Genomic DNA, 20,425 nt, shown 5'->3' with positions numbered 1-20,425 from the left:
TTGTTTATTTCATAAAGTAGACTTGAATAATAAAACTTTAAGTGGTATACGATGTTCTTACTCTACTCTAAACTTTGTCAAACAAAAAATAAAAATTAAAGTTACTATATCGCTGAAGAGACTAGGACCAGTTGGTTATCATTAAGTTAAATAAACATCAATTTTGCGTAACTCAATTACTTTGCAGTTGTTTTCTGCAAGTCAAAAACCACAGCCACTTTCTTAAAATATTTTGCAAAACTCAGCTTATTCCTTTAAAATGTCTTCATGGCTGCACATGGCAGATTCCCCTTTATTTTGTCACACAACTGATAATCTATTCAACTTCTGACTGATAAATTAATGCCTCAGATGCAGACCAGTTCTTGTAATAGGTATATTACATAACAGAAATAACTGTATTTACATATGGGCTCTATGGTATGCTAGTTGGCATCTTTTCTCATAGAAGTTCTCATTTCCACTAGATATTTTTATTTTTAACACTTGCTATGTGCCAGAAAACTGCAATTATCTAGAACAAGGGTGGTGGTTCTGTGGGGGACTTGGCGGAGGGGTGCAGAGCTTTGTTAAATCCCCAGCTCAGTATTTGAATCTCTCTTCAGGGCTGCAAATACAAGGAGGAACAATAATTAGGCACCTTGGTGCAGGGCAAAGGGAGGAGTTGAAAGAAGATAGAGATGGCAATAGAGATAAGAAACAGGTTGGCCACAGTGGCTCAGTCAGTTGAGTGCTGACTTTGACCCTGGTCATGATCTCATGGTTCTTGGGTTCGAGCCTCACGTTTGGCTCTGTGCTCATAGCTCAGAGCCTGGAGCCTGCTTCGGATTCTGTGTCTCCCTCTCTCTCTGCCCCTCCCCGCTCATACTCTGTATCTCTCTTTCCCTCAAAATTAAACATATTTTTAAAAAGAAAAGGAAAAGAAAGAAAGAAACAGCTTGGCCAGGGCAAAGGTTTATCCTGAGCCTCTTCTCTGCATCCTAACTATAACAAAAGAGAAGGTTTGGAATAGCTATAGACCAAACTAAGGAAGCATTGAGGATCTGGGTTCAGCCACCTAGTAGACTGGTCATACCACAAAAAGTAATAAAGTAGCCAAATGCCACTTCAAAATATAGCCCATTTCCTCCTGAGCCAGGCTGGTCGTGCTCTCCGATCTTTCTTCCTTCCTTCCTTGCCTATGAGCTCCTCACTATGGAGCCCCTGTTGTTTGCCTTCCTCCTGATGGCTCTGGAAGAGGCAGGAAATAGGCTGTGAACAGGAGAGGTCCAAGTGAATGCTGAAGATGTCTCTTTTCCAGAAAGAATTGGCTGTTCTTATTTTTAAGAAAGTAAATAGAAATGCTTCCTTCCCTTCTCTCTGCTCCCATTGCACATCATATCCAGGAGAGGTTCAAAACCCTGCCCACTGCCTACAGACTGTGTGATGTAGTGCAAAATGTGTCGCCTCTCTGCGCTTCTGTAGGGTTTTTCCCTGGAAAAGGGGAATAAAGAGATTACCCATTTCACAGCACTCAGCACAGTGTGAGTAACACTATAAAGACCACAATGTGCTAATTGTTGTCCTCATTATTGCTTTGGCCCTCTTTCCACTGTATTGTCATTATCAGCTTTTGTTTCTGTCTTCTTCCTAAAGGCTGTGAAATCCTTGAAAGAGACGCTGTGTCTGAAGGAAACAATAAACAAAACTGAAAGGCAACCAATGGAATGGGAAAGATATTTGCAAACGACATATCAGATAAAGGGTGGTATCCAAAATCTATGAAGAACTTATCAAATTTAACACCCGAAAAACAAATAATCCAGTGAAAAAATGGGCAAAAGACATGAATAGACACTTTTCCAAAGAAGACATCCAGATGGCAAACAGACACATGAAAAAATGCTCAACATCAATCATCATCAGGGATATACAAATCAAAACCACAATGAGATGTCACCTCACAACTGTCAGAATGGTTAACATTAACAACTCAGGAAACAGATGTTGGCAGGGATGAGGAGAAAGAGGAACTCTTTTGCACTGCTGGTAGGAATGCAAACTGGTGCAGCCACTCTGGAAATATGGTGATTCCTCAAAAAATTAAAAATAGAACTACCCTATGACCTAGCAATTGCACTACTAGGTATTTATCTAAGGGATACAGGTATGCTATTTCAAAGGGGCACATGCACCCCAATGTTTATATTAGCACTATCAACAATAACCAAAGTATGGAAAGAGCCCAAATGTCCACTGATGGATGAATGGACAAAGAAGATGTGGTATATATATGTACAATGGAGTATTACTCATCAATCAAAAAGAAATCTTGCCATTTGAACTACATGGATGGAACTAGAGGGTATTATGCTAAGTGAAATTATTCAGTCATAGAAAGATATTAAATCCAACAGTATAACCCACAGCCCTAAGTTCAAAATATGTTCAGAATCTTTACATTTTTCATAGCTTCCAGGACTACCAACCTAGTGAAATCCCCTTCATACCTTGTCAGAATTACTGACCAGTTCTGCCCTTGTCCTTCCCTTCCTCAATAGTCACTGCAACAGCCAAGAAGACATCTTAAACATAAATCAGATCATGTCACTTCTCTGTTAAAAATATACCAGGGTATTGCTCAGAGAAAAAGACAGAGTACTCACAATGGGCCACAGGCCCTGTAAGATTTGCACACCACTATGATTCTCTGGTTTCGTCTCCTACCTCTCTCAGCTTTGTTCACTGTGCTCCAACTAACTGACTTCTTTGTTTATATTTAAATAAACCAAACAAATTCTTACCCCAGGACTTTGCACTGTTCTCAGATTGAAAGACTCTTTCCCCAGGCATCCACATGGCCAGTTCCCTTACTTCCTTTATATCTCTGACCACACACTACCTTGTTCATCTGTTTTTCCATGAGCACCCTATGTAAATTAGCAAAGATACACATATGCTTTATGCTCCCTATCTCCCCTACTTTCCTTTATTTCTCTTCATAACACATATCTCCATCTAACAATGTATTATACTACATATTTATATTTTTATTTGTTTATTCTCTGCCTTAACCCAACAAAATGTAAGCTGCATGAGGGCAGGTACTTTGTCTGCTTTGTTCAGTATGATTCCACAACAGCTAGATTTCCTGGCACATAGCACACCCTCAATAACTATTGCTTGAATAAAATGAAATGAATTCCTTAATAATTATAGAACATGCACAAATTATTCTTGAGAATTTTTTTGATCTAAAAAATGGGTTGAGATAAGAATCTGCTAATGCTGGAATTTGCTCATTTAATGGTTACGCATGACTTACGGTGGAAGAAATTTACACGCTTGTGCTTCAGGGTCACTACATGTTTTAAAACAGGGAGTGGCACAAGGTTCATATCTCCATTCACACATCCTCCTGTAGGGCACTGCTGCCTGGATTTCTGGGGAAAAATAAAGTTTAGATTGTAAATATTTTAATGTACATCTTAAAAAATAATGATTTATGATAACAAGTCTTCTGGGTTTGACCCCTCCTTGACCATAATGCTCTAGAAAAGGTAGGACAAGTGAAAAAGGCATTACAATTGTTTAGTGATCAAAGTGTTTCATGGTTATGTTGAATATCTAAATGTTAGTCTACTTTCCAAAGATTTGAAAAATCCAGCAGTTGGAGAAGGCAGAAAGATTCTGAATCTTTTCCCTTTATATTTAGTGGGTTCTCATTGATCTATATATCATAATAATACCAAAACTTGATTGGAATTTTACTTTTTGCAAAGTAATTTTTATATATTATTCTATTTTATCTTTGCAAGCCTGTTGAGTATTATTTTCATTTCACAAATGAAGAAATTGAGACTCAGCAGGACCAAATGTCCTACCAAGTTAGGAAAACAGCAAGATCAAAGATGTGTTTCCCGATATCAAAACTAAGGAGAGCATTCCACCTTTGTTCCTATTGTAGAACTTAGAGCATTGCCTTGTACATGGTAAATATTATCTGATGACAAAAATAAATGAATGGGTTTTAATAATACATGCTTACAGTTATAAAATCTCCCTTGATTAAAGAGTTTTCTCTTGCAAATTACTAGTACTCTTCCCTTCCCACATCACAGAATAGTCTGTAAGTAGCAGTCCAAAAGTAACTCTGAAGAAGAGCGCTCCATAAAGGAGAAAGTTCAGGGTAGAGGCTATGTTTCTCAAATTCTGGGTACAGAATGCAATTCCAAAGTACAGGTAGGAAAATAAAACCTTTTGGAAGGCATCTATGCATCTAAAATTTAGAATGGCCATTAGAGCTGGGTCACTAGAATTGTGGATCCTGAGAGAGGATTGGTTCCAAGACTAGAGTAGACTCCTAGAGTTTCCTGGTTTTAGGAAGCCCACAAAAATCATTTTCTGAGATTCTGATGATGCCATTGGCAGTAGTTGGTCCAAAACTCACGTGGAGCCACTGGGTCTGATTCTAATGGAGTAGATTTCTAGGTTGCAGGGGAAATAGAGGATCAAATGTTCAACTTTCAAGGAAACTCAAGTAAAAATATGGTATTGATATGTCAGTGACTCTTTTCCTCATGAGTACAGGAACCCTTTTTAATAGGAAAAAAATTGAAGCTCATCTGAATTTTTAAAATCCAAAGACTATTGCAGTTTACAGAAATTTATCCACAACAGAAAAGTCAGGTGAATTAATGAAAGAAACAAAATGTTAAAATGAAACAGTTTGTTTGGGATAGCCAAAGCATATGTCAAGCTCCTAGGTTTTGAAAACAAATCATGACTTTTAAACATCAGATGAGTCAGTGAAGATTCCTCTCTGCAATTCAGAAAATTCAACGGCTATAAATAGCTATAAAACTGTAAGGATTTCTAGAAATAAAATCAGGCTTCCACTGAACAAGAGAAATCTTCCAGAGGTCAGTGGAACCAGATATCCTATTATTCAAAAGACAGAGATAAATATGCCATCTTTATCATTAAGAATCAGGTTATTGAGAAGTTGCCTTCTAGGAAACTAGAGGTAAACCCAAGAGATACAAGTAAGCTCTATTTCCAAAGTTCAGATAGCACTGAAAGTGGTAATTGGAGCCATAATTAAAAGTAACATTATTTAAGGCTGTTGTAAGGAATTTACCAATTAATTTATGTGATATAATAACTCTATAAAGTAGGTTTTATTATTTTCTCCATTCTAATTTCATATAAACTGAAGGACAAAGAGGTTAAGAAACTTACCCAAAGTCATACAATTTGATCTACTTGTACTCCTTTAAGAATGACTTAAAAAATAAAATTTGATAAACATTTTGCCATAACGTAAACTATCTATGGACTCTCCTTTTGAAGATCTCAGGACCCATACCTTCTATGCTGAAGCTACTTGAATGTTTGAATTCTTCAGAATCATCATATTTTGATGCTTTGACACTAGAATCTGTAAGGACGATGAAAAAGCCTTTCTTGCTGTATAACTCAAAAGCACTGTAACCAGGAATCCAGAGCCCCTGATGGTGGAAAAATGTGGCTCTCCGATGAAAGGCCGAATTTGCCTGCCACAGTTCCAAACTAAGACTGTCATCATCGTGGACGTAGAGAAAATAGTTTGGCCTCTCAGCAGATTCAAAGGAAACAAGAGCCAATGCTGTAAAACATAGAACAGTGCGTTTGACACCTTACTGGATTCTCTGAAGAGAGCAGATCATCAACATGAGCATTATAAAATGTATTTATCAACGGGACAAAAACAGAACTGCATAACTGCCATATATAATTAATACCAGTCTGAAAGATTTCAGAAATGAATTATAAGATCTCTAAAAGGAAAATTAGTATCTTAGAGTAATGAATAACAGTGACAGCTCAAAAAAAATCAGTCTTCAATGAGTTCTATTTTTTAAATAATTTCTCATGTCCTTGGGTGGGGGGAAGACATATCAACTTAGGATCCCAGAATGCACAATTTCATACAAGTAATTCAGTGATTAATTGGACACGTATTTGTATTTGCAAGCTTTAACATTTTCAAATGCACAAAATCTATAAATGGTTAAATTGGATGACATAAAAGAAAAGGGAAACAGAACAATTTAGGCATGTCTCTGAATTTCAATATCACTGAGCTCTCAATGGGCAATGTTCTTGCAAGCGATTTTGCTGAATTAAGAAAAACTATTTGCTCAACATTATTGTCTATTTCCCAATAGATGATCAAATGGCTAACAAACAACTACAAAACACTTGAGAAATGTCATCCCTTTTTTGTTATATGCTTTAGAACTTTTCCTTATATCTGTAAAGTCCATGATATAAAAGGGTTTTTGCTTTTTGTTGTTTTTAAAGTTTATTTATATTTTGAGAGAGAGAGAGTAAGTGGGGTAAGGGCAGAGAGAGAGAATCCCAAGCAAGCTTCTCACTGTCAGCAAGCAGCATGACACAGGTCTTGAAATCAGAACTGTGAGATCATGAACGAAGTCGAAATCAAGAGTCAGACATTTAACCAACTGAGCCACCCTGGTGCCCTGATATAAAAAGGTTTAAAATTGAGATTTTCAGGTTTAATTTCTTAGGCCTTAATTTTTTTAGGTTTTAATTTTTTAGTTTATGTCCATTAGGATTTTTCTATTAAAAACATTATTATAATCATAAAATGAAGAGCTCTCTCAAGTCCAATAGGTGATTCCAAAGGCATTGATTGTATCTTAAAACTTGTAAGTCCCTCTGCTGAGAACTGGGAGATGCAAAAAGGAATAAATGAACTCTGTATCAGAGGAAAAGTATATGACTAACATATAAATTGGAACTGCAGACTGTGATAGGTGTTTTCACAGATTAAAAAGACCTAAGGGAGTTCTTTTCACAAGAAAGAAGCAATTCATTCTAACTAGAAAATCAGAAGATTTCTCAGAATAAATAAAAGTTAGGTTGGATTCATGTAACAAATATTTTCAAAGCTCATACAACACCTCGTGCATGATTCTACATAGGGCTAGTATAACTGGTGTAGGCTGAGCATCACCAGATCAGAAAGGGACACTAACCACCAGTTGGAACGGGTGCCAAGTGGATATGACCAATAGTGATCTGCATATGCAAAACAGTAAATGTGGGACCAGGTACCAGGACAGACAAGGCCATATAGGGTAACAGGCTGTCTCAATGACCGTCTAGATTCTGATTTATTTTCATAGTATTTAATTTTTGTGATCAAATCAAAATTTCAAAAATTTTAATTCAAGTCTGTGATGGCTACTATGAAAATTTAAGTTGTGTTTTATGTAGGACCCAAAATTTAGTTAAATAATTGCCACCCTAATACATATGTATGCCAACAGATAAACAAAGAGAAGATTTTATATACAAAAGAGATAGTTGGTTCATGTACCAGTGTCTTATTTTTTATATTTATTTACTTATTTTTGAGAGAGAGAGAGAGAGAGAGAGAGAGAATGAGCACATGAGCAGGGGAGTAGCAGAGAGCGGGAGGGACAGAGAGAATCCCAAGCAGGCTCCACTCTGTCAGTGCAGAGCCCAATGTAGGGCTCAATTTCCCAAACTGTGAGATCGTGACCTGAGCCAAAATCAAGAGTCAAACGCTTAACTGACTGAGGCACCCAGGTGCCCTACCAGTGTCTTATTTCATTTTACTTCCTTTAGGACATCTTAAAAAATGTCATAAACATATTAGATCCCAAATTATTATTTACTGCATGAATAAATGAAAAAATGTAAAGGGAAAATAAAATTCCCATTTTCAATTGGAAATCATACTTACATGATGCCTTCTCTTTAAAAAGGCCTGGAGTGATCATAAAATTAAAAAACAAGTTGCCATGAATACTACCCCTTCGCAAAGAGAAAATGCTTCTACTGGTCATATTGGCCCCCAGAACAAGGCCACTCTGTCCATAATTTGCCAGCATGTATGGTCCTTCTCCAAGCCCTAGTTCAATACAAATAAGAGAATTATAAATTGGCATAGGAGTTACACATTTTAAACTGTCATTTCAGCGGAATAAATTTTAATAACAAAGAAATACTCCAAAAATATTGTGCATTTAAATATTTATCATTAATAAAATAACTGAACTTTTTCAAAAATAATATAATGAATTAGAATATATACATATTTAGATTATGTAATTTAAAATATATATATACACATGAATGTGCACATGTATATGTATATGTAAAACAGTGCTCCTTAGAAGATTGGCTTCAGCCTTCTGGATCTCAGTTTTTCTCACCTATATATATGAACAAGTTTCTCTAGGTAACTTTCCACTCTAATAGCCCATGATTCAAATCAATTCTCAATAAACACAAGCTTATCTCTATTGATGGCCTGGGATTTTGATAGTCTTTTAAAAATCAGCTCTCCCTAATAGGTTGCATTGCATGAAAACAGAATTCACAGACATGCTATACAATGCTTTATTGTGTGGAGAATTACTGATTTTACCAGTGAGGCATATCTACAAAAAAGAAAATAGGATGAAGCTCAACAAAGAAGTCAAAAGTCTTTTTATTTTTATGCTATTGTTTCTCATGCATGTTTCTCTTAAATGGTTACATATGAAGTAGAAAAGATTTACTATAGTAAAAAACTTACTAGTGTAGAACCAAACTTGAAACTCAATTAAACTAATTTTCCTGCAAACCTTATCTTATGAAGAGACATATATATAAATAAGTTCACTGATATTAAAACAAAAATATGAGTTAGGTTTTGAGATGATAAGTTCAGTTTACCTTCAACTCAATCTCAATTTCACTTAAGGTTCTTAATATAATAGAAAGACTATGAAGTTTCTTCTGAATCATCAAAATTAAGTTATATAATTACCAGCTGTATACTTTACATAGGCATATGTATATTTTTTATGCTATAGGTTATGCAAAATGTTAATATATATGTGGTGTTATCATAAAAGATCAATCTAGTCACTATTAGTGAATTTAACTTTCCTTCTTTCCTCTAATGTTTATCTCAAGAAAAATTTTCTTCACCCAGGCCCACTCTTAAGATGGAGGGAAAAAAAAGATCTAAAGAAATCTGAGGGCTGGGCTTTTTCCTCTTTCAGGACTGAAGACAAAGTTTGAGGGAAGGGGAAAGATCATTAGATTAGACGGTCAAAAGTCTCTGAAGCAAAAAGGAGAGCAAAAGACAAACTTTCCATCATAAAAACCCAGAGAAGAAACAAGAGACTTGAGATAAGTTATCTTCCAGTGTTGACCCCTCTACTGACTGGAGACACATCACCACAGAGCAGGTAGGGACCCTTACAAGCCATAAGAAAAAGAATTTCATCAGGAATTTGAACATGTTGAGTAGAGTTGGAAACTTGAAGAAAGTTGCCCCCACCAAGATGGGACTGAGCAGATACAGTGGAGAATCTCTCTATGAACCCAGAGCAATGGACTCCTCACTGCTCTTACAAATACATACCATGCACAGTGTTTCTTTATGAGACCAAATCTACAATAACCAAAGAAAACAATATCATTTTTTAAGTTTACTTATTTTGAGAGAGAGAGAGAGAGAGCACACAAATGGGAGAGGAACAAAGAAAGAGAATCTCAAGCAGGCCCCACACTGTCAGCGCAGTGCCTGATGTGGGGCTCAAACTCATGAACTGTGAGATCATGACCTGAGCTGAAATCCAGAGTCAGACACTTAACCTACTGAACCACCCAGGTGCCCCAAGAAAACTGTATCATTAGTCTCCACTGCCTGCTGGCTCATTTTCTAAGAGAGACAAGAACAACATAAACTTCCAAGATGCAAAGTATTTGAATTTATAAATATGTTGGTTTGTATAAATATGTAAATAATGTACAAATTAGTAGATAAGTATGTAAATTATAATGAGGTACACTTCAAAATAAAGAAGACATATAAAACTACAACTTGAGGGATTGAAGCACCTTCATGGATATTCAACATAATAGGACAAAGGAAATAGACAACTAAACCAAATCTTCTTTCCCCCACAGCATAGGTCCCTGAAGAGACAATTGACATCTAAGAAATTCATTTGTATAGAAATCAAAAGCTTCTGAATTGTCTCCCAGTTGACTGATATCTTGGGTCTGGATATCATGTCTTCATGCATTTTCACTAGCAATTGAGACAAAATCATTGACTTTATCATTAATTTTCTTTGGAGGGAAGTATTCACCACCTACTAAAAGCAATCATTTTCTGCAGTGATTATTCAAACATAATATTCAGTATATCCTACTAATAAAATCACTCTGAACTTACAACTGTCATAACAATTGTTAGTGGAATATTGAAGTCCTTGCTCACTGACAGAAATAACAAAAATAAACTTTTTATGTTTGCTTGTAAATGACCATAAAATGACCATGAAGATATTACATAAAGTCTTTGTGTTAAAGATTATTGAAATAATCTCAACTATTAAATCTGAATTCTCCTACTTTTTTTATTTTCCTCTTAAAGAATCATAATTATTTATTCCTGCATTAGCTTGAAATATTAATAAGTATCTTGATAACACAGTGTCCAGTATATAGTAAATAAAGGAAGAAATATACCAGCTGTGAATATCCAAAGAAGAGTAGGTAGGTTTACAATACCTATAAAATTATTTGGGGTGAAACAAATTAAGAATAGTCATTTAAAACAATCTTTTCATGACGCCTATCAACAATCTCAATTCTATATTCCCCTCCAATCATCTATCTTCATCGCATTATTTTTACAAACTCTTACTCTCCTTGGTGGGTTAATACTTTTTCCTATTACTGTGATCAGAGGAAACAGATTCCCCTATCACTCCACTGAGTCAATCAGTGTCTCATGGAGGCTAAATGCCCATGTTTACCCTCTGAATATTACCAATATAGTATTATAGATGACACCAGAAGAACTGGTTTGAAGAATTCTGTAACACATTGGAAAAAACCATCACGAGTAGGGCAGCAGACTTGTCGACAGAAAGCAAAATGTACCAAGTAGCAAAAGGTAGAAATTCAATATTCATAGAAAATTCTGCTTCAGGATCCAAAGGACAGCAGAAAGAATGCCAGAAAGTAAAAAGGCACAGATGGAGATTTTTACAGCAGAACTGTGGGAGGCAGGAATTCTTAAGTGAGGAAGTCACTGGAGCATTTTTTCAAACTGATGTCTGTGTACATTGTGTAGAGCCCATAACAGCGTGTGGTGACCTTTCTGAGATTGGGATGCATTAACCATACACTAGGCAGTGTAGCATGGAGGTCAAGCTCCTTGATTCTGAACTCAGATCGCTTACAAATTCCAGTTTACTACATTTTTAGCTCAGTGACTTTTGGGCAAGTTTTTCAACCCCTCTGGTCCTCAGTTTCCTCCTCCGTAAAGTGTTAATAATACCTTACAAGCATATTCTGAAGCTTAAATTATATGATAAAGGTAAAGTAGTTAACACAATAAAAGCTATTGCTATTATTACTGTCATTAATATTAGAGAATCAGTCGCATTTTAAGCATGACATCCAAAGGATTGATGTAGAATGTGTGTGTGTGCGTGTGTGTGTGTGTGTGTGTGTGTGTGTAAAATCCTCAACAGGAGATAATTTTGGTTTATATTTTCTTTAACTATCACTGTCTTTTTTTAATGTTGGATTTTTATCTACATCAAACTTCCATAAATGTAACAAAAACCATCAAAAACTAAAATGTCAATTTTCCTTTTAATCCATCATCTCTATTTCTCTAAAATTATCTGGCATTCTTTGGGTATTTATAGCTGAAAGATTTCTCCCCAGCTCGGTAAGTCACCAAAAATGCCTTTGATTAGTTGCTTGGGGTTTTTGTAATGGCCCAGTTTTTCTATGACTATTTCTCTAATTGATCTCATCATGAGTCCAGAGTTTGTCCAGTCACTGACCCAATGAACACCTTCCTAGATCGTTTTGCTTGTTTGAAGCAGGTTTAAGTGGCTATGCCTTCCTCATTAAATAGGTTTGACAAAAAAGCAGGCTCCAAATCTGCCATCATCTGGCATTTTCACTGAGGCTATAACACTGTCTCTTCTTATATTTATGACTTACTTTTACATAGCACCTCCTCTTAGACTTCTCACTGCAAATTTGGATGCTTTGTGGGCTAGAAGAGATCCATTATTACTATTAAATCAATAAATTATCATTTTGATAATACATAGCTATTTTTGCCTACCATGATGACTAAATAAATTCTTTATATTTTTATCATCCACACTTAGAGTTTGTTTCTTTATTTCTTTTTATTTTAAATGTTTATTTTTATTTTTGAGAGAAAGCACCTGTGCAAGCAGGGGAGGGGCAGAGAGAGAAGGAGACACAGAATCCAAAGCAGGCTCCACACTCTGAACTGTCAGCACAGAGCCCGACGATGGGCTCAAAATCACAAACTGCAAGATCATGACCTGAGCCATACTTGGATACTTAACTGACTGAGCCACCCAGGTGCCCCTGTTTCCTGTTTCTTTTATTTCTATAACATAATGTTTGAATAATGTTTATATTTATACTTAATGGTAAAATAATGGTATATGTCTTTCATCCTTTTTGCCTAAAAAATTGGCTAACTTCACTACTTCATTCATTCATGACATACAAAAACCATTTATTGAAGGCCTCCTAAATGCTGGGAATTTAGTTACATGCTCTTTTTATTTTACAGGGAGTAAATTTTAATGCAAATACTTAGAAATTTAGATAAATTTTAGAAACTAAAGGCTTTCATTGAGTTATATATCATGAACTATTATTCTCAGACATGTTGTTCAAAAACTTTTAGTCTGAAAAGACATTCCATAGAATATTATACTAATTGTCTTTATTTAAATGTCACATACTGAGCAAGCAACAAACATGCTGGAGAAGTAGGATCCATACTTCCCAGCGTCTCTCAAACAAAGAAGCGTTTTGGAAGTCCTTTGAAGCCAAAGGACTTTGTACCCCAAGAGTCTGGGAGGAAAAGAGACTGAGTCTACCAGGGAGAAACTGGGACAACCTGATGGACCATAGGTGGATGATTGCGAACTGGGGGAGGTAAAATGGGCCACGTAGGCACAGAAGGGAGGATCCCCTTCTGCAGAGAGACGAATGGAGGAGAGAGCAGCTGGGGAAGCATAGGAGGATTATCTGGACAAGAGAAAAACCTCCAACTGGGACAAAGAAGGATCCCATCTCTAACTGCAGGGCTTTCTTTGGACTGGGGCTGGCTGCCCTGTTCTCACACCTGGGGAGTGGGGAGCCACCTCTGGGTTCAGTGGTAGGTCAGGGGTGCAATCTGCAGCAGGAGAAACTGGTCCCCTCCCCCGAAGGGCTGTAGCACAGGACATAACGAGCCAGGACCACACATCGGGCAGCATGGAGAGGTGCTTCCCCAGTACCGGGGCGCACAGAGCGGGAGTTTAATTCCCAGCCAAGTGCCAGGGCACAGGAGTCTTGTCTGAGCCCGTGGCACAGTGAGGTTGGCTTCAAAGGAGTGATCTGGGACACCACGTTGTGAAGAAGTGACTGGGGGTCGCCATTTTTCTCCCCACCACCACCACCACCAAGGAGGGGCTCACAGTAGAGTCGGGACCAGCCTACACCAAACCACGCCCCTCTGCTCCTGGTAACTGTGTGTCTACTGGAGCAGGATAGACGCTGTGGAACCAGATGGCCCCTCCTCCAGACCAGCACTGCTGCATTGTCTGGATTAATTCTAGGACCATTCTTGATATATAGATATATTCTCCCTTCCATTTCTCCTTCTTATCTCTTCCCTCCTCTAGGCTGGTTACTCTGGTTATTGGTTTGTTTAAACAGACATATTTAATCCATTCTCTTGATACATGTTCTACACATTCTTTTTTACTTTCCTTTCTCTCTCTCTCTCTCTCTGGAATAATCAAGCCATATAATTTAGCTGTCTGGGTAACTGTATCTTTTGTTTCTTCCCCCCCCCCCGCCCCCGACTCCTTCCTTATTTTCCTTTCTCTCTCTCTGGATTAAGTCTTTCAGTCTCTCTGCCTAATCAATGCTTATTTTTTCTCCCCCCACCCCCACCCCTGTCATTTCTCTCTTTGTATGTGCTCTTTCACTGGCACCGCCTCCACCCTGTCCTTTACTTGTAGGTGGTGTTTCTGGTTTTTTGCTTTTGAATTGTTTTACTTTTTACTTTTTTAATTTTTGTTTGTTTTATTTGTGTGTTTTTGTTTCCTGTTTGTCTGTTTGTTTTCCTTTCCAAGGCTACTTCAGGGAACAAGTCAAAGCACACCTGGTAGAGGGTCCAAAACATCACTATGAGTAGGGAAATAAAATAACCAAAGTCACAACAACAGATAGCAAGTAAACACTCTCCAAAAAACACCCCCTGAAGGGCCAGGCCCTGAAAAGTGTATGACCCCCCTTTAATATAGGAGTGCTCGCAGGTGCAGAGCACATAACAAGCTTTTAAAACTTATAAGGAACAGAAAACTAGCCAAAATGATGAAATGGAAGAATTCTCCTCAAAAGAATTCCAGGAAGAAGTGACAGCTAAAGAACTGATCAAAACAGATGTAAGCAACATAACTGAACAAGAATTTAGAATAATAGTCATAAAATTAATTGCTGGGCTTGAAAAAAGCATAGAAGACACAGAGAATCTATTGCTGCAGAGATCAAGTGACTAAAAAATAGTCATGATGAATTAAAAAATGCTATAAATGAGGTGCAAAATAAAATGGAGGCAGCCACAGCGTGGATTGAAGATGCAGAGGGGAGAACAGGTGAATATAGAAGATAAAATTATGGAAAAAGAGGAAGCTGAGAAAAAGAGAGATAAAAAAAATCCATGATCAGGAGGGGAGAATTAGAGAACTAAGTGATTTGATCAAACAGAACATTCTCCACATCAGAGGAATTCCAGAAGAAGGAGAGAAAGGGGCTTAAAGTGTACTTGAACAAATCATAGCTGAGAACTTGCCCAATCTGGGGAAGCAAACAGATGTTGAAATCCAAGAGGCACAGAGAACTCCCTTCAGATGTAACTTTAATCGATCTTCTGCACAACATATCATAGTGAAACTGGCAAAATACAAGGATAAAGAGAGAATTCTGAAAGCAGCTAGGGATAAACGGGACTTAACATGCAAAAGTAGATACATAAGTGTAGTAGCAGACCTATCTACTGAAACTTGGCAGGCCAGAAACGAATGGCAGGAAATCTTCAATGTGATGAACAGAAAAAAATATGCAACCGAGAACCCTTTATCCAGCAAGTCTGTCATTTAGAATAGAAGGAGAGATAAAGGTTTTTCCAAACAAACAAAAACTGAAGGAATTCATCATCACTAAGCCAGCCCTACAAGAGATCCTAAGGGGGACTCTGTGAGTGAAATGTTGCAAGGACCACAAAGTACCAGAGATACCACTACAAGCATGAAACCTACAGATACCACAATGACTCTAAACCCATATCTTTCAACAATAACACTGAATGTAAATGGACTATATGCTACAATCAAAAGACATAGGGTATCATAATGGATAAAAAAAAAAGACTCATCTATTTGCTGTCTACAAGAGACTCATTTAGACCTGAGGACACCTTCAGATGGAAAGTGAGAGGATGGAGAACCATCTATCATGCCATTGGAAGTCAAAAGAAAGCTGGAGTAGCCATACTTATATCAGAGAAACTGGACTTTAAACTAAAGGCTGTAACAAGAGATGAAGAAGGACATTTTATAATAATTACAGGGTCTATCCATCAGGAAGAGCTAACAATAATAAATGTCTATGCAGCGAATTCAGAAGTACCCAAATATATAAAACAATTAATCACAAACATAAGCAATCTTATTGATAAGAATGTGGTGATAGCAGGGAACTTTAATACTCCACTTACAACAATGGACAGAATCAATAAAGGAACAAGAGCCCTGAATGATACATTGGACCAGATGGACTTGACAGATATATTTAGAACTCTACATCCCAAAGCAGCAGAATATACCTTCTTCTCAAGTCCACATGGAATATTCTCCAAGATAGATCACATACTGGGTCACACAACAGCCCTTACTAAATATAAAAGAATGGAGATCACACCATGCACACTTTCAGATCACAATGCTATGAAATTTGAAATCAACCACAGGAAAAAGTCTGGAAACCTCCAAAAGCATGTTCCTTAACATCCTTCTAAAGAACAAATGCATAAACCAGGCAATTAGAAAAGAAATTTAAAACTATATGGAAACAAATGAAAATGAAAATACAACAATCCAAACCTTTTGTGTTGCAGCAAAGGCAGTCCTAAGAGGAAAATACATTGCAATTCAGGCCTATCTCAAGAAACAAGAAAAATCCCAAATACAAAATCTAACAGCACACCTAAAGGAACTAGAAACAGAACAGCAAAGACACCCCAAACCCAGCAGAAGAAAAGAAATAATAAAGATCAGAGAAGAAATAAACAATATAGAATCCGGAAAAAAAAAAAAAAAAAAAAAAAAAAAACAGTAGAGCAGATCAATGAAACCAAAGTTGTTTTTTTTTTTTTTTAAATAAACAAAATTGATAAACTTATAGCCAGGCTTCTCAAAAAGAAAGAGGACCCAAATAGATAAACATCATGCATGAAAATGGATTTATTACAACCAATCCCTCAGAAATACAAGCAACTATCAGGGAATACTAGGAAACATTATATGCTAACAAACTGGACAACATGGAAGAAATGGACAAATTCCTAAATACCCACACTCTACCAAAACTCAAACAGGAAGAAATAGAAAATTTGAACAGACCCATAACTAGTGAAGAAATTGAATCAGTTATTAAAAATCTCCCAACAAATAAGAGTCCTTGACCAGATGGCTTCCCTGGGAAATTCTACCAGACATTTAAAGCAGAGTTAATACCTATCCTTCTCAAGTTGTCCCAAAAAATACAAATGGAAGGAAAACTTCCAGACTCATTCTATGAAGCCAGCATTACTTTGATTCCCAAACCGGACAGAGATCCAGCAAAAAAAGACAACTACAGGCCAATATCCCTGATGAATATGGATGCAAAAATTCTCAACAAGATACTAGCAAATCTAATTCAACAGCACATAAAAAAAAATTATTCACCATGATCAAGTAGGATTCATTCCTGGGCCACAGGGCTGGTTCAATATTCGCAAATCATCAACGTGATACATCACATTAATAAAAGAAAAGATAAGAATCATATGATCCTGTCAATAGATGCAGAAAAAGCATTTGACAAAATACAGCATCCTTTCTTAATAAAAATCCTCGAGAAAGCCGGGATAGAAGGAACGTACATAAACATCATAAAAGCCATTTAGGAAAAGCCCACAGCTGATCTCATCCTCAATGGGGAAAAACTGAGAGCTTTCCCCCTGAGATCAGGAACATGACAGGGATGTCCACTCTTACCACTGTTGTTTAACATAGTTTTGGAATTTTTAGCATCAGCAATCAGACAACAAAATGAAATAAAAGGCATCAAAATTAGCAAAGATGAAGTCAAACTTTCACTTTTTGCAGATGACATGATACACTACATGGAAAACCCAACAGATTCCACCAAAAGTCTGCTAGAACTGATACATGAATTCAGCAAAGTCGCAAGGTATAAAATCAATGTACAGAAATTGGTTGCATTTTTATACACCAATAATGAAGTAACAGAAAGAGAAATAAAGAAAGTGATCCCATTCATAATTGCACCAAGAACCATAAAATACCTAGGAATAACCAAAAATGTAAAAGATCTGTATGTTGAAAACTGTAGAAAGTTTATGAAGGAAATTGAAGAAGACACAAACAAATGGAAAAACATTCCATTCTCATGGGTTGGAAGAATAAACATTGTTAAAATGTCAATACTACCCAAAGCAATCTGCCACACTCAATGCAATTCCAATCAAGATTGCATCAGCATTCTTCTCAAAGTTAAAACAAACAATCCTAAAATTTGTATGGAACCACAAAAGACACCAAACAGCCAAAGTAATATTGAAGAAGAAGACCAAAGTGGGGGGCATTACAATCCCAGACTTTAGCTTCTGCTATAAAGCTGTAATCATCAATAAAGTATGGTATTGGCACAAAAACAGATACATGGACCAATGCAATAGAATAGAGACCCCAGAATTGGACCAGAATATATGGCCAACTAATCTTTGACAAAGCAGGAATATCCAAAGGAAAAAAAAGACAGTCTCTTTAACAAATGGGGCTGGGAGAACTGGACAGCAACATGCAGAAGAATGAAACTAGACCACTTTCTTACACCATACACAATAAACTCAAAATGGATGAAGGACCTGAATGTGAGACAGGAAACCTTCACAACCCTAGAGGAGAAAAGCAGGAAAAAACCTCTCTGACCTCAGCTGCAGCAATTTCTTACTTGACACATCTCCGAAGGCAAGGGAATCAAAAGCAAAAATGAACCTCATCAAGATAAAAAGCTTCTGTACTGCAAAGGAAACAATCAACAAAACTAAAAGGCAACCAATGGAATGGGAAAAGATATTTGCAAATGACATCAGACAAAGGGCTAGTATCCAAAATCTATAAAGAACTCACCAAACTCCACACCGGAAAAACAAATAGTCCAGTTAAGAAATGGGCAGAAGACATGAATAGATACTTTTCCAAAGAATACATCCAGATGGCCAACAGACACATGAAGAAATGCTCAATGTCACTCATGATCAGGGGAATACAAATCAAAACCACACTGAGATATCACCTCACGCCAGTCAGAGTGGCTAAAATGAACAAATCAGGAGACTGTAGATGCTGGCAAGGATGTGGCAAAATGGGAACCCTCTTGCACTGTTGGTGGGAATGCAAACTGGTTCAGCCACTCTGGAAAACAATGTGGAGGTTCCTCAAAAAATTAAAAATAGAACTACCCTATGACCCAGCAATATCACTGCTAGGAATTTATCCAAGGGATACAGGAGTGCTGATGCATAGGGGCACGTGTACCCCAATGTTTATAGCAGCACTTTCAACAATAGCCAAATTATGGAAAGAGCCTAAATGTTCATCAACTGATGAATGGATAAATAACATGTGATTTATATATATAATGGAATACTACTTAGCAGTGAGAAGGAGTGAAATCTGACCATTTGCAGCAATGTGGATGGAACTGGAGGGTATTATGCTAAGAGAAATAAGTCAGGCAGAGAAAGACAGATACCATATGTTTTCACTCATATGTGGATCTTGAGAAACTTAACAGAAGACCATGGGGGAGGGGAAGGGGAAAAAACAAGTTACAGAGAGGGAGGGAGGCAAACCATAAGAGACTCTTAAGTACTGAGAACAAACTGAGGGTTGACGGGGGGTGAGGGAGAGGGGAAAGTGGGTGATGGGCATTGAGGAGGACACTTGCTGGGATGAGCACTGGGTGTTGTATGGAAACCAATTTGACAATAAATTACATTTTTTTTTAAAAAGGGAGAATAGCAAACAGAAAAAAAATAAATCAATAAATAAATATCACATACCTTCATTGTAATATTCACAGTCAAGTGCTAAAAAATAAAAGAATAAATATTAAACTGTATAAGAATCTGACCACTTATCTGAATGTATGCAAAATATGGTTATATGTTTATCAGTGACCAATTGAAAGAACACAGAAGGATATCATTATTTGGGAACTTCCTCTAAGCAAAGAGAATTCTTTAAGAGTGATGTGTTGTCATTAATTAGATTTTATAAGATTATTTTATAGGTAGGCAAATATATCTGCCTATTTAGAAATGTCAACTGAAAGTGTTAAAATCTTAAGCATTCTTTTGATGACTTAACTATCTACACAAGTAAATGAAAAGTTTAAAAATGTGAATCTGAAAGCAAATTCAAATGCCTTTTTAAAAAAAAAATACATTTCTGATAATCAGAAAGTGAAATTTCACAGCCATAAGGGGGATGCAGTCATAAACGATTTGAGGATGGTGTATAATTTATAGTTCAAACGTTAAAGTGACAATAGTCAGACACAGAAGGGAAAATTTGACCTCAATTGTTATTTTTATAAATCCTTTATAGATATACTACAATTTATCTGCACTGTCAAAGGAATATAAAACTTAGTTGTCTTAAAGAAATCCTATTTCTATGCATTCCATGGTATTTGTTCTATGATAAGATGGTTAATCTCTTTATGAGATTCTCACCTGATGCTGATGTTCTAAGTAGGGTACTCACAACAAATAGTGGATGACCTCCAGTGAACAGATACCCCTTCCTGACAACATTTGTATGCATATGCTGCTACGCTTGTGCATAAACATTCACAGTCCCCACCGAGATTACAGTTACACGTGTCTTCATGGCAATTTTTGGCAAAAGAAGTGACATCAATCTGCAAATGGAATGGAAAATGAGTTAATTTCAATAAGTACTGACAATAACTGATTAAAATTCAACCTTCT

General features: G+C 36.7%; 1 protein-coding gene across 1 annotated transcript in view; it reads right to left on the bottom strand.

The window, feature by feature from the left end:
* The window catches only part of OTOGL (otogelin like), a 160,402-nt gene that overhangs the window by 40,840 nt on the left and 99,137 nt on the right, over positions 1-20,425 (bottom strand). The window contains exons 31-35 of the mRNA XM_042947249.1: positions 20,199-20,355; positions 19,493-19,519; positions 7,757-7,924; positions 5,348-5,626; positions 3,305-3,422 (exon numbers count right to left, since the gene is read on the bottom strand). Of these exons, the coding sequence (XP_042803183.1) occupies positions 3,305-3,422; positions 5,348-5,626; positions 7,757-7,924; positions 19,493-19,519; positions 20,199-20,355 (749 nt within the window). The remainder of the gene's footprint in view (positions 1-3,304; positions 3,423-5,347; positions 5,627-7,756; positions 7,925-19,492; positions 19,520-20,198; positions 20,356-20,425) is intronic.

Source organism: Panthera leo, chromosome B4 (genome assembly GCF_018350215.1).
Source record: "Panthera leo isolate Ple1 chromosome B4, P.leo_Ple1_pat1.1, whole genome shotgun sequence".
In the NCBI taxonomy this organism is placed as follows: Eukaryota; Metazoa; Chordata; class Mammalia; order Carnivora; family Felidae; genus Panthera; species Panthera leo.
This window is presented reverse-complemented; position numbering and strand designations above follow the sequence as displayed.